This window comes from Cardiocondyla obscurior, linkage group LG06 (genome assembly GCF_019399895.1).
Source record: "Cardiocondyla obscurior isolate alpha-2009 linkage group LG06, Cobs3.1, whole genome shotgun sequence".
NCBI lineage: Eukaryota > Metazoa > Arthropoda > Insecta > Hymenoptera > Formicidae > Cardiocondyla > Cardiocondyla obscurior.
The window spans coordinates 430,086-445,849 of record NC_091869.1 but is presented as its reverse complement, the minus strand read 5'-3'; the positions used below and the strand labels follow the sequence as shown (position 1 = coordinate 445,849).

Sequence of the window (15,764 nt, the reverse complement as noted above, 5' to 3'; positions counted from 1 at the left end):
AACTTTCTCCCATATTTTGATAATTGCAATGAATATCTCTTAAAAAAAAAAGAAAAAAAAATATAAAGAGACGATCGAATCTACTTTCTCTATCCTACACGCTACACATCACGTGGCACGACTCTAAGGTCAGGGCTGTTGTATCAACTTGAAGTCGATAATTGTGCAAGGATGACCATACGCGGTTATATACAGCGACTTGTAAAAACTCATGCAAACCCGCGTATACGAACAGTGATTTTCTTGTAAAACGTTTATTTTTGGCTCGTTGCCCGACTAGCATTTTCCACCATTTTTTTCACATTAATAATTGCCTGTTGAAATTAGCACTATCGATTCCCCGATCCCTTTCCCATCTCAATTAACTTTTTAACATATTATATCTTCATTATATTATATGATATAATATTAATAATATTTAATAACCGTTTATTGCATTTAGGAAATTTATAAAAAAAAAAAAATATATAATAGAACATTACACCTATCAATCGTTGAATATTAATTAATATCCTTTAATATTAAATATCGTTATCTTTGATATTTTTAAATAACGCTCAATACGTAATAATTTTTTTTTTTTTTGTTATAAATTGCGAATAAAAGTATTTCTGTTTGCTAAAAGTTTTATCTTGTACAAGAAGAACTTATGCAAGTATAAATATCACATTCAATCTCTTATTTTACGTATATTTTAATTATAAATGAGCAAAAAACAAAAATGTTATTTTGTTTCTTACATTATATTAAAAAAAAAAAATCTGTAATGAATGTTTTTAAATACTGCGTACACTTTCATGTTCATTCTAACTTTATTGGCAGTTCTTACGTAAAGAATGCGATATCTATATTTGCTTAAAAGAGTCATGTAAGGAATGAAGGAGTTTATTAAAAAATCTCAGTTTCTTTATTTCCTTGATTCTGTTAATTTGATTTCATCATGTCACGCTTAGGCCGCGTTACGTGGGAAAAAAAAATTTCATCACATTATCGAAAGTAGCAGACCGTTTCTGGAATGTGGCAAGTATTTTTTATAACTAAATTGTAACAAGGGTCGATCGAAAACTTCGTATGAATATTACCGACGCAACGATCTTCTCGTATAAGTCACAATTGTAATATAAAATTTTCTAAGTATCAAAAAACGTAAATCTTTTAAACTAGCGAAGTGCAAGGCTCAGAGAAAAGAATTCTCTTTAGATAAAAATGCTGACATAACGACAAACCCACAAATACGGGACAAATTGAAATGAAAACTTATATATTCGAAAAATCATGTTACGTCTCATTTTATTATTTTCTGACAATCACACGTTGGTTCGCGATCAACCCTTAATCGCCACGTAGAATCGATTGTATGACGAATGAATGACGTCGACACGAATCTCTCCCGTAAAAAAGAAAAATAAATAAATGAATAGCGCGCGACCGTATTTCACCTGAACCGATCACAATGGAAAAACTATTATACATCAAACTGGCGTGCGTCACCTAAATTGGGAAACGATCTATTTGATCGAAATCTATTCAAAGTCAATGGATACCTATGTGGTTCAATTAGCCGATAATATCAAAATTAAATTTTACAAACGAAAACGATAACACTCCGTACAGTCAACCTGAAGAAAGAATAAACTAAAAAAAAAGAGTCTCTTTTAATTACGTTTCCGCGTTACTTTCGTTTCGATTAATCGTTGAAAAATTCGCATTAAAAAAAATTAAAATGATATTACCGTCAAAATTGTTACTATGAAAAATTTTTTTCATTTACACTCTGAAATAAAACAATAATCATAAGCGAGATAAAAAGTTATTATTGTAACCGAGAGACGTTGTAACTTCAAGCTTGCTAATTGTTATTTCCCCTGCAAGAGAAGATTTAAAATTGCGAGTGAAATTAAAATCGCACCAAAGCGGAACGTCGAAGTTGAAACTTTTTTGTTCGATCTTTAACGCAAGCCAGTTTTCGGCGAGACAATGAAACGACTTGCATTAATGAATATTGTACGTATGTATATATATGTACATCTCTCGCACCGTGCGAGCTCCTACATTGTTACCGGTTCCATTATCGCTATCGGTCGACAATTAATTCGAACGTTTCTTCGTTACCGTCAAGCCTACCAACAAAGGGAAGAGTTCGTTCGTCTTAAAGCTAATTTAGGGCAGAAAAAAGTCTCACACCTATCGATCAACCTTTTACCATCTCTGGGGGATCTTAATCTTGAAACTTGAGTCCTTTATTCGCGACGAATATCGTCACGTTAATAAAGAATAGTTTCATAGGTCTTCGCGACGATTTTTCGCCGCTCTCGAAAGCAAAGCTTATTTATCTTGGCGATGGTTACGTCATTGCTAAGATATTGCACGTGGCATACCATCAATTCACGACTTCCAGCTCTGATAACGATCACTAGTGTCACGTAGATTCTAGATCGAAATGCGAGGCTGTATATGAAATTCTTATCTTAAGTTTTAAATGTAAATCGTCCACGTTCGAGGAAACGATTAAAATTGCAATTATCTTATTAATTATTGCCATAAATTTATCACAATTTATCTTAACACGAATGGATAATATATTATTTCCAATGTTCAAGTCAATTTAGATAGTAGTATGCAAATTTTCTAAAAAATTATCGAAACTCCCGTAAAATTTCTGTATGTCATTCTTCTCAATTATGATTTCGAAGACTCCGGGGATTATTTTGCATGCGATTCCATCTTATATACGTCTTAATCAATAATTATATATAACTGATTTATAGGATATCGGCATTTAGCCTTGCATTTCGATCAAACCAAAATACGTTACACTAGCGTGTTCGCGAAAATAGCAAATATGATTTTTATGAATAATAAAATACGGGCTAGATTTGTCTCAGCGTATCGATTGACTGCTCGTTCGTGAATCGGCCACGGCGGATCGGGTTTTGCGGTTGAACTTTCGGCGCGGGGTACTTGCGATTGGCGGTGTTCGGTGGATTTTAATGGAACGAAGGATTATATAGACCGAGTTACGGGTTATTAGTACGGGCGATTATCAGACGAGAGCGGGACGGGCGCGAGCTCGGGGCAGGGACTCGATGCGGCAATATACGTCAAGTTAATCTAAAAATGGAAGACATGGGACACGGGGCTTGTGGAGAGACACGCTCCCGCGACAGATGGAGGTCGATAGTTTTGCTGGAAGACGGGTTTCTATCGGATCTGAATCTCCTACAGATCTAAGCACAATGACGTGCAACCTTTATAATTTTCCCTCCTCTCTCAAACATTTTTTGATTTACTTACGATTTTATTATATAAATATAATAATTGTTAATTATATTTCACTATAATCGTCAAACAACAAATATACAATATCGCGCATAAAATGACAAACATATAATAAGTAATTAAAAAAAAGGCAATTAAGAGTTAAATGCAGTAGAATAAAAATTGTTATTATTATTGCTTCGATTTGATTAAAGGTAAAATTTATAAGCAATTTATAAAATTACTATGCAACAATAGTTATAATTATTACGATTAACTATAAATTTTAGTAAAAATTTAATGAAAACAAAATTAAAAATAATAGACAAATGTAAAGCCCTTTCGTTGGAATTATAAAATACAGGTTGCATGCCATTGATTGCGATATGATCGAGAGAAAAAGAGCAACTCGTTCTTAAGTTCTACGTCAGTGCAAGGCAAAGGCATCCTATGAATCAAGATTATTCGTAGATTACAGTGTGAATTAACGGAAAAAAGGGAGTGCACTTGTCATTACTCTATCTTTACAACTATAACATTGATTTAGAATTTAATAAAGATATAGCAATCACTACGAGATAATGTCTTTTTAGACCTTCTGCGAGAGTACTTAGTAATCAACGACGTAATACTAAGTGTGTCGTGATTAATATGTGCGATAAAATCCTTCGATCAACGCGTACCTGAGGATTCCTAGAGATTAATCAATAGTAACGTAGCGGAACGGAATGCTCGCATGTTGGACACCTCATTGGTCAGCCGATCTGGACATTTTCAACGATAAATCTCTGGAAACCAAGCGAGCGAAACGTCGGCGATCCTATTAATCGCCTCACCCTCACGGAGATTAGAATCGAGATTATCGCCTAACTCCTAAAGCTGAAGCCAAGCTGTGCGCGATTTACGGCTCCGCGAGTCATGTGTGAATAGTGCGAAAAATAAATTCGTCAAATTCGCATTTGCGATTTCTCGTACACGTCGGTGGAGTAATTTTCTTTCTTTTTCTTTTTTTTTTTATTAGATAAAAGAACACGAATCTTTCGCAAAACGTAAATCCGTGCCGATTCTTAAGGTGTGTATACACTTATTGTTAGCGAACGAACACCGAACGAACACAGCGACCGCGAATATTCGTCGACGACGTGTGTTGATGCGTTATTTTCATGGTGATTGATTTGTTCGTGAATGTCCGCGTTCGTTGTTCGTTCGTTAAATGCGTACACACCTTTATAAATTGCGAACAATTTGGACGATCCACTTCAAATGACGAACTTTCAAACGAATTATTACAAATCACACGAGTAGCGCATAATCTTAACGCCAGCTTAAGGGTAGTTGAGAATTCGTATCTTCAACGGCAGTGCTGGATAGAGATAGACACCACAGATTAAACCTATGAATCTTCTTTGACAATCAAAACTTATCTCTAAAATAACTTTGACTTAACTTTCTCGAATTTAGTTCGCGATGAACTATTGAGAACAAATAAGACGGATTAAATTTCCCGATCGTATCCAATCTAACTTCAACTTCTCCATTAAACTTAAAAAAAAAAAATGTTTTTCTATTAATATTATATAAAATATATCACAAAAGTTAAATGTAAAATAAAAAAATATTTGCAATAAATTGCATAAACTTATGTATTCTGCATTGCTTTAGAAAGATATAAAAAAAACGTTATATATTATTGATGTTTAATTAAAAATAAAATATAACACAAGAGACGCAAACTATCTTTTCATCAATTAGCGAAGCTATCGTAGTCTACGAGTAAGTTGACTCAACGCATTCTTGTCTTTAACCAACTCTTGGCTTTAACCAGAAGATTCGATCTTAACTGAGTGAATATCTCCATCGATTTCATTAATCTCTTTAGATCTACGATTTAATCTTCAGGAAAGTTAACCGCGCTGAAGAACAAATGGTACCGAAAGGACAATTAACATTCTCGTCGGAAGAGTAACTGCACGTTGTACCAATGACAACAGAAACGAAGATAGAGTAGATACGGTGCCCTGCAAAGAAAGACAGAGTATATGCGGCGCTCTGTCTTGTCCTCCGTTCGCGATACGCATTGCAGTTAGTCTTTGTCGCCAGAGGCCCTAGTTAATCGTAAATTTTGACTAGAGCGACCCTGAGGAATCGAGAATAAGAAGAAATAACCGACTGCGGCCGTTAAGCTATTCGTTCAGTTGGAAACAGCTGATTTCCATTAGTAGAAACGATTAAAAGTGTCGTATCCGAGTTAAGCACTCCTCGAAAAGACGTTCATTCAATTAACATTCCCAACTCGCGACGTGATTACAACCGGTACAAGCCAGGCTCGCGCGACTCCTGCGTTCTCGTACCGATTCAATTCTCTCTCACGCGAGAAGATCGATCCGTCTTGCCGGCCTGAAGAGCTTAGGAATAATACTTTCGTCACACTCGAACCAATTAATTTCAACGAAGCTAGAATACGAGCGACGTACGAATTATCTCGTTCGCGGCCTCGTTGTTACCTCCTTAAGTCCATCGAGAAATTTGCCGGATTGCTATCATTAGCTGAGAACTCGACAAGGATAGCCGGCGTCTTCGAAGAGCAAGAATCCCAGTCGGCAGTCCGGAATTCAATAAGGGTAACCGGGTCGCGCTGCGATGAGTCTCGTCCCCGGGAATCGATTTCAATGATCGAATCTCTCGCCGGACAATCAAGATCGCGTCGTCAGTCCTTACCCCGGCTCACACCCTAGTCTCGTTGTACGGGCTGGACGAGCTCGCGCCCTGGCGATGCTGCCGGTCAGCATCGCCCGGCACGTTGAACACGACATTCGGCACGGTCGTCGGATCGACCGGAGCTGGCTGATATTGCGACCGACCGGGCTGCGATTGGTGAGAATGGGAAGAGGACGAGGGCGCGGTCTCGTTTATAGAAGTAATCGAGGCGAGTATACGTCGACCGCGTACCTGGTAACGTTGGGGGTAGCAGCGTCCGCAGCAGGACTGCAGCAGGCCGCCCCGGGAGGCAGTGCTGTGTGCGGGGGAGGTCAGGGGTGATGGCGATCCCGGCCTCTTCGGAGCACCGTTGTACGGCACCTCCATCTCCACAAATTCGCGGTCCTGGAAAAACAATAACAGACAAGGGCTTTTAGGCGCGAAAACGGTTCCCGAGCGTTGACTAAATTTTTAGCTGCGACATAACCGACCCCCATGCCGCGAATTTATTCGTGCGTAATAATAACGAAGACATTCGTTCATCTGTGAAAAGGCACAGATAACGAACGAGAGAAATAAACTGTAAAGAATAATAAAATAGTTGATTGTCGAGCTAAAGCTAAGGAACAAAATAGATATTCGATGGACTAAGAAAATTCAACTGACAAAAATATCAGAAAAACATTACAAAGATGTATATAAATTGAAAGAAAGGAAAAAAAAATTATTAAGAAAAAGTTCCACGTGAAACTGACAATGGGCAGAATAACACTGAGGAACGGGAAGAATAATTGGATTAGATACGAGAAACGTAATAAGAAAAACTACGACGCGCAGGATCCTTTTGGCTTCATCTATCTTACAAAAAAAAAAGGCATGGAGTTGCGAGGTTAAAGATAACACCAATTCTCAAGTTAGACACATTAATTAGAACATGTCGCATTACTGGGCAGCTTGATTTGAGCTATGCGAGATAAAATGTGAATAAATGATACTGCTAAAGAATTTGGCATGCTAAAAGAAAAAAATTAGAAACTATCATTACTCCATTATCATTAAACAATTTTAACCAACTGCTAAAATATTATTTTATATATATATATATATATTTTTTTACTTTAAATATTCCTTATTCTAAAAGCAAATTAATCAATCATCTAATTGCGTGTGAAATACTATACTACGTTAGCAAGCATATTATCAAGCTTTCGGCTTGATTACATTTCGTATTTTCTTAATGACGTAATATAAATGTTCTTCTTTTCTTTTTATGTAAACGCCTTTGACGTATTTTTCATTAAATTTTAATTCTAAACGGATAATAATGTCGCGCCACAGTTAGCTAATTAATTAATCCATTTTGCGTACAATGTCGCTTTTGCGCCGAGAGAGAAACCTAGCGAAAGCTGTATTTCTCGGCGCGTTGCTGACCCAAGTTCAGATCTGCCATGTATTGCGTAATCTATGTACGAAGTTGCTGGTTAACCCGAATTAAGCCGAGACGAGAAAGCAACCAGCGCGTCCTTTCTCCGCTGTTTCTGTGTTGAACTATTTCATTTCGTCCGTGGTTCTACGAAACTTCCGCTCGAATTACGTCGTATGTATTTCACATTAATTTGAGACGGCATTAATTGCTACGGCTAATATTCTGATCACTTCTGCTCGGGTTATCATGTAAGTAAATTTCCTCTATACAAGTTTTCAATTCGATTATCTGTCATTTTGTTTTTTACTTTATTAAATTAATTCTTTCGTGTCGTGTAAAAAATAATAAAAATTGTTAAATTATTAGAATAGTTTAAAAGAAAACAAAGATGCGTAAAAATGCGTTCGTTAATGTAGGTACGCGTGACTTTAAATTCCGCGTAAGAAACGGAATGTCTTGAGAAAATCCTGCGGGGACGATGCTCAGAAAACGAGAGGTTATCGAGTGATCTCGATGTCGCTCGAGTGAACGTCGCGTTCTTTGGGCGCCGTACGAAAGGATATTGCTTGTATAGAATGGAGCAGCGCCTCGATCTCTTTTACGATAAACACGTCCGAACAACTCGGCGAAGTCCGCATAAACTGGTAAAAGCTTTTAACATGCAATAGATGACGATCGCGATCGCGATAACTGTTCCCTTGCCATTTTACATAATTAATTGATTCACGCTGATACACGTGCGCGATTAAAAGATCGTTTTGCCAACCAAAAAATTCAATTACAAATTTTATACGTAAAAATATTTATGTAAAAAAGTAATGGTAGACGAAAGTTTTATTATTACATGTCGAAATGTGTACTGCGCCGGTATAATATAATACATACGTGTTATGTAAAAAGTTTTAACTGCACGAAAAAAAAAGGGAAAAAATATTTAAAAAAAAATTAAAAAAAAAAGGAGAGAAATACAAATAACTTTTACTGGCTTATTATGTTGACATAAAGTATTGGAATCATAGTTGTGCAAAAAGATATCGTGCTGTAGAACGGCTTTGTCAGCTTTTCGAAGAATTCCCGAAGGAGTCGTGTACGGCTTTTAAAGCTACAGATGGCTCGCATTCGAGCGAACTCGATCTTGGAAAACTACAGGATTATTCGCGAGAGACTGTCCGTATTTCAACGCGTAGACCTTCTAGAGAGACGCGATTTGTCCTCGTAAAGCCCTCATCGCTTGAGCCGGCGTATTCTAATCCCGGCACAAGAGTCGCGTGATTTATACAACAGGAACACGTAGGATTATCGTTTGCGATAATAAACCGTGCGCCGCAAAACTTACTTAAACAATTTCACACTGAAACTTATTCTACTTTGCTACTTAAACATTCTTTTAAAACTACAATACACCAAGGAAATTAGACGAATAAAAGAAAAACAAAATTCTACACGTGATCCGACGATAAAGCTCGCTATCACGATTAATTTCAAGAAATCCACTTTAACTAAAGTAAAGTAATTTAATTTCAATTCAACAAATAAATATACGTAAAATTATATTACGTTAACTGACGTATGTAAATGTATGCGAAAGGAATTCTTTCTGTACGACTTTTTCAAGTCAGAGAGGTTCAAAGATTTAAATAGATACTGTTAACTTTTGTTTAATGCAGCCTGAGAGTAAGTCAACTCAAAATTAGCCCATATTCTAACGGTGTAGATCATGCCAGCTGGTTTAGCAAAGGCCAGATAAGACTCGTCCTTATCGTGTCCTCGCCATGTCCTCGGAGGGGTAACCGGGTATAGGATAAAACGAGGAGTTTTCGCGGGGACAAGATATTTGTCTAATAAAAGACGCTCTCCCCTTATTTTCGCAAGAGAGAACTTCCAGTACACCTCTACGTACCTATCCCATTGTTCGCGTGGATATCGCGCTAAAGGGAGCAGCCGTTAATGACGGTATCGCGGAAAGATGGATGAGCCGGACGTGCAAGCGCGATGGGCCGATCAATTTTTCGAAATTTTTCACCCGATCCCTGATAGTGCTGGACGAACAATTACCGTGAAATATGAATCTTGAGGTCCAGATTTTTAAGCGGCGTGCCCACCTGAATTTCCTCCCGCGTGTCGTTTTACTTTCAGCATTCATTAATAATCGAGTCAGTTTACATAAGCTGATCTTAAGAATCGTCATTTGTCATTGTCGCCATAAAATTATAACGTCAGAAATAAAACGTCGTACAAATTCTCGTTCGGAGACACGCATAAAGTTCATTATGTAGAATTTCTCGCGATCAATTTAAATGTAAGATATTCGAACGCATTATTTTACAAATAACCATGCCGAAAAGTTTCCACATTTGCTGTGCGTCCCACCCAAAAGATAAATATTATTTAAACAAAATTTATTGCTTATTAATTCAAGCCGGAAAGTAAGTCAGCAGCAGACTTTATAGATGTGCTCGGAGTATAAATGACGATACGCGGAACGGCGAATTTATTTCAAAAATTTTACACGTCGCGATAAGAAATAAATAAATTGCGGGCGGCTCTTGACAATTTTTCTTCTATTTTTTTTTTCTTTTTTTCTTGGCGTCAGTAATAATGAATTCAATATTCTAAGACGGACTGAAAGTTCGGTGAGAGCACATATGCACTCCCGACGCGAGGTGACCTAACCTATGATCACCGTTCGTAAATCAGTAATCGTAGCGTTGCCTCATAAATAACTCAGCGCGGGCAACGGTGGCCCTGCCGTACTTCGCGACTTTACGATCATAGTGGCATTTTGACACACTCGTGCAATTCCTTGCCTCGCGAAAGGGCAGACCGACACGTAACTCTCAACGATCGCTCGGGAAATCATACTATAAAAAATTGTAAAGGAACGCAATAATACGCGAGCACGGAGTTTCGCTAACGGCGTACTTCTCGGCCACCGGCAGAAAGAAAACGCGGCGGTCGTTACGACAAAGTCGCGCGAAGTGAGGTTACCCGGCCGCCCTTAACTTTTCGCGCGTCTGGCTCGTTACCCCTACACGATTCGACACGATGTGAAAGAAGATAATGTAATTGACGCAGAAAGAAGAATATAATCAACTTACTTTCGAGAAAGGAACTTGGAGAAACTTTCGGTACGAATAAAGCGGGACGGAATGTCGCGCGCGGTGATGCTGCATCGTCGGCGTCCGGCGCGGAAAGAAATGAGGGAAACCATTAGACTGACCGCCACCGCGCGCGTCAGCGCCTACACTAGTCGTTCAGCGACTTTATTTAAATCTGAACTATGCTATGAAATATAACTAAAATATTGTACGATAAAATATCATATTAAATATTAATGTTTCGTTAAATTTAACGTACCGCGTCTATAACTAACAGATCCATGGCAGTATTCAATCAATCATTTGCAGTTCACTTAATTAATTAATCGAAGGAAATTAATATAATTAATATTCGAATGTATGTAAATTATATTTAAAAAAATGAAAAGTATTTGAAATATCTTTAATGTAAAAGTTTTTTTTTTTAAAAAGAAGCAAAGCGAGCACTTTATAATATTTAGTCCCTCTCATTAAATGTATAATACTATTTTTAAATGCAGTACTTTTATGTGACTGAAATAATATTTTATCGCAATTATTAACGTAATTACATCCCGCAAATATGACGTATAGAGATCATTATTAAGTCCATTTTATCTTACACGGATCCTTTTAATCAGCTCTCTCATTTTAAAATAAAATTTTTTACAATTTAAAAAATGTATTCCAGCAAAAAGGGCTTAATTTATATTACCGCATTCATTTATACCGAGTCCAAATTTATCGTGCAATGTATATTTACGGCCGCGTATTTCTTTGTCGTACGCGAGATTTAGCTGCTTTTAGAGTATTAGGGCGTCACTGAATACCATCAGAGAAGCTAATGGTCGCTTTTATATCCGTTCGCATAAAAGGTATCGTTCTTTGCAATGTTTCTTCGAGAACGGATATAATATCGTAGAATAGCTGTACTTTCTTAAAAGAGTTATTCGCTTTAATGCGTTCCTTGCACGTTTGTGCGTAAAATTTTTTGCTACTATAAAGTTTGATAAAACAATACGGTTGTTGTATCATAATGCATATATCTGTGTAAAAAAAAACGCTATAAAAATTGATATTTAACGGCCCATGATTGTCAAATCGGGTAATGGCTTTACTCCTCGTATGAAATAAAAACTTATTTATAATTTTGTACGCTGCACAACATATGTATAGAATTATGATATGGGGCACGGAATGCATCGAATCGTAAGTTCCAGTTTCAGTTCGATGCTGACGAAACGTTGCGCTGCACCACGTCGATGCAATATGCGTGGTCAACGATAAATTAATTGAAACATACTGCAGTTATAATAATACAACGGTTTGCGATTAACATTGGGACGATGCAGCAGCGAATATTTAAATATTACGTGCTATTCTTTAATTTTTATTTCGCGTATCATAAACGAATGTAAATCGTTCTTAGAAATAAATACGGCAAATTTAATATTTTAATAACGGTTAAAAATACATGTGCGCGGACATACGCGCATAAAGCGTACGTGATAAATCATTTGTCAATTAAATGACGGGTAAAATACCTATAACGCCTCGACTAACAGCACGGCGGTACAAACAGATGGCCATTAAATCGACATAATATTTTACTGCATTCCGCGTAGAGGTACAGAATTGCGATCGAGAATAAACGCGCTGCCAGAAGTACAGTGGCGGAATTGCATGCATTGTCTAAATACCACGGTGACTGCGGAATCAACGGAATGACCGCTGTACATACGTCGATGTCAGCCACAACCCAACGTACTACATATCAGACATTGGCCGTTTGACGAACTAGACCAATTGTCGGATTCATCAAGATAATCAAGAGTGACACGTTCGGATGTGTAACGTGTGTGACTATGGATTCTCAAACTCTTCGACGAAAAAGCCGTGATTTTTGAAGAAGTTATTTCCGTGCGACTTAGAGTAGAAAAAATTCTATACGACTTTAATGTTAAAAGTAAAAAAAAAAAGTTTATGAACTTTAAAACTCGCCGACGCGTAAAAAATTAAATTCTTATGTTTGAAAGCTAACTATTTAAAATAATTACTGGTGCTAATATAAATAATTTTCGCAGCAAACACATAAATCTTAATTCGCTACGCTAATTTCTTTACGAACAAAAGTGTCACGACGCCTAACATAAAACGTAGCGACCCGAAAGGACTCCGTTAGGTCACAACTACGACAGTCGAATACGTTTTATTTGCTCTACTTTGCGAGTCCCAGTCTCGTACCCTACTCAACCTTCCACCTTTTCCGGAGGGTTTGTTTCCAGTTGGCCGATATTAAATTCAGGAGCACCTACGTGCGTCACCCTTTTCGGCGGCAATGCATACGTAACTGCGAACCCACCACATTGTGTCTAACTCCCTTCTAAGGGTTGGTTTCGGGGAGATATTTGGATGTGTTATTCTGTGGGACGCATGGCAGAACCCTCTAAAGATTTAATGAGCAGAACATGCGTGACATTCTTTTCCCAATCTAACCCAGTAACATTTTACCGCAGCAATTTTCCGAAACGTCAAATACTAATTGGACCATATATCTTTCCAGCCGAAATAACATTTGATTTTTTTGCAAAATTTTGTGAATTGCCGGGAAACACTAACGGTTTCTTCGTGAATCAATTTATCTAAAAAATTTAATGAAACATATATCTAAAAAAAAGAAAAAAAAATATGTGCGATAACGTTTGACTAAACAATTTTTTAATTCCAAGAGAAAAGGTTATTCTATAGAGATTCTGCTCAAAACGCGTTGAATATTAATACTAAGCTCTGAATATTTCATGAAAAGCCACAATTTATCCTCGGTTATTATTTGCCATAATTAATTCATTTTAATATATTTCGCTTGACCCACTGCTATCCCTTCGTGATTTCTCGGGTAAGAAATATTCTTTTTATCCGATTTTATCGCACTCAGAATAATTAACGCACTTCCTCACAAACGCCGATATTAATTCTATCCATTTACATGATCTTCCCGAAAGCCTCTGCTACATATTTATTCACTTTCACCCTCTCGATTCCGATTCGAGTAGTCACGATTTGAGAGCGCACTCGTTTCAGCTCAAGATTATTATTATATCTCCCCAAAGAGATTTTAATCCTTATCTACCAAGAATCTAAAGAATCAACCTACCAACCATTTAATTATTAAAATTCATAGCTCATTAATTGTGCTAAAAAAAACCCTTTTTTGCCACGGTAGTTTCAAGTTGTAAAATTTTCAAAAACTTTCTTTAATCGTTTCAAATTTTACGATTCTTTCTTCTCTTTGAACTTTTTCATCGACACAGTCAATGCTTTTCATCTCATAATCGCTTATGTAATTGAAATGTTCCACGTGAATGGACCAATTGCTATTGTCGAACATCTCTTTCATACCGTAACGGATTTATAATTAGTCACGATAATGACATTTTACATGTTGCGTTTATAATCTGATCGTGACTGCGACCACGACCCGGAAGAAATCAATACCCCGATCCGAAGACGCCAACGATTGGCCGCATCCGTCGAAGGCGAAGGGAAATTTCTGCAAGGGCAAGCCCAATATGAAATCAAATACAGATATAAAGATAAGAATATTAATATAAAGAAAAAAAATTAAAATATCTTAAAATGATATTAAAATCTATCTAATAAATTTTCTTCTTAATCGTGAAAACGATATCATATCTGATTTAGCTTATTTCTATATATTTGATTAAAGTAACGATAATATTGTTAATAATCAAGTTATCAATTATCACGTAACTTTATTTAAAAAAATCGAATGCTTAAATAAAAAAAGAATTACCGTTTTAATACATATGCGTAATAATAACTTTGTAAGACAGTAAAAAATTGCGTATTATTCTGATAATTATTTCGTGCTAAAATAGCCAGTGCAACCTTAATAGACCACAAAACGGAAATCACCGACTGCATATAGCTATTTGACATTCACAAAGAGAATTCTCCGCAAATTGTCAATTGATATTAATTGGTCAGACATCTTATCGCCTTGCCAACTGTAGCACGCTCTTCGCGTATAACAATGCAAATTCGCATGAGCAGTACAAGGATTCCGTCGGAATATTTGAAGAAGAGAAGCTACGCTACCCCTTTCCTTCCCCCGTTAAATTCCCGAAATACCTTCGTTTGCAGAAGCGCTGGCGGCAGGATGACGTAAAGCGGCGCATCTAGTATGCATTTCGCGCACATAGCTATGGCGAACGCGTATGTACGAATCTGGGTGAGAATATTCTATTTCAAGTGAATGTTTATAATACTTCGCGGTAAAATTTTCTATTAACTTTTTTTTTTCTTCCCGCGTCTTCTTTCTTAATAAAAAAAATTACAGAAATTATTCCTATCTAATTATCTAGTTGTCAAAATGTAAAAGATAAAAAAAAACCTTCTTTATATTTTATATGAATAATGTGTTCAAATAATTTAAGATTAAAGCACATTCTATCACATTTGCTTCATCGTTTTTCTACTTAATTTGAGGTGTTCTCATAATTAAATTTTAAATCCATTTTTCATTAAACTGATAATAATAAAAAAAAGGCTACTCTTTGAATCAATTAAAAGCTATAATTTTTTTACGCTTGAGCCGCATGTCTGGCTTGTCATTTCTTGAAAAAAAATTCGGTTTACACGTCCGAGAAAATTCCTGTTCAAGTTTTACGTCACGCCCCGTCAGCGGTTCCGTTCACGTCGTTCTTTGATCAGTAGGAAACCTTAATTTTCTCGAGAAAACATCCCCAAGTTGAGCGTCGCGCGAGCGTTGCACTCTCGGGAGGAATCCAGCACGATTTGTGCGAAACCCGGAGCTTGGGGTCAAAGATTCGGCAGCTTCGGGACGTGAGCAACGAATCGATCGGAAACGTGACCTCGAAGCGTCACTACGTCATCGTTTATAACATAGGAAGCGTCCATCATCAAACGTTGCTGTCATCGCAACATTGGAAATATTACTTAATGACGAAATTAACTATATATAACAGTGGTCTGCCTGTCAAGTTTTGGTCGCGATAAAATGCAAACATTCCAGCGTCTGTAAACAGTTAAATATTTGAGACTGCTTTCGAACATCGATTTAAAGTCTCGAACATAAATTTTACCTCTCGAATATCAGTTTGAAAATCGCGCAACTTTTGGTTAGATTATTTCACTAAAGATACCGTAGAAGAATTTATTAGGTACCTCAAAAATAAATTAATAAATCTAATAACTGTTTTTATTTTTATGCTTTTTGTACAAAGTCAATTTTACATTTTTATCGTCATTGTGTAAAATGCAAA

The 15,764-nt window shown here is 36.7% G+C and overlaps 1 protein-coding gene across 7 annotated transcripts in view; it reads right to left on the bottom strand.

Moving 5' to 3' along the window:
* Positions 1 to 15,764, bottom strand: part of Shal (potassium voltage-gated channel protein Shal) — a 93,123-nt gene that overhangs the window by 33,959 nt on the left and 43,400 nt on the right. For 6 of the 7 annotated variants that reach the window (XR_011545918.1, XR_011545919.1, XM_070658465.1 and 3 more), the window contains exon 4: positions 6,208 to 6,360. The exons of the other annotated variant lie outside the window; for it this stretch is intronic. Coding sequence is in view for 4 of the 6 variants with exons in the window: in XM_070658465.1 (XP_070514566.1) it covers positions 6,208 to 6,360 (153 nt within the window). In the remaining 2 variants the exon portion in view is untranslated. The remainder of the gene's footprint in view (positions 1 to 6,207; positions 6,361 to 15,764) is intronic. 7 annotated transcript variants of the gene reach the window in all.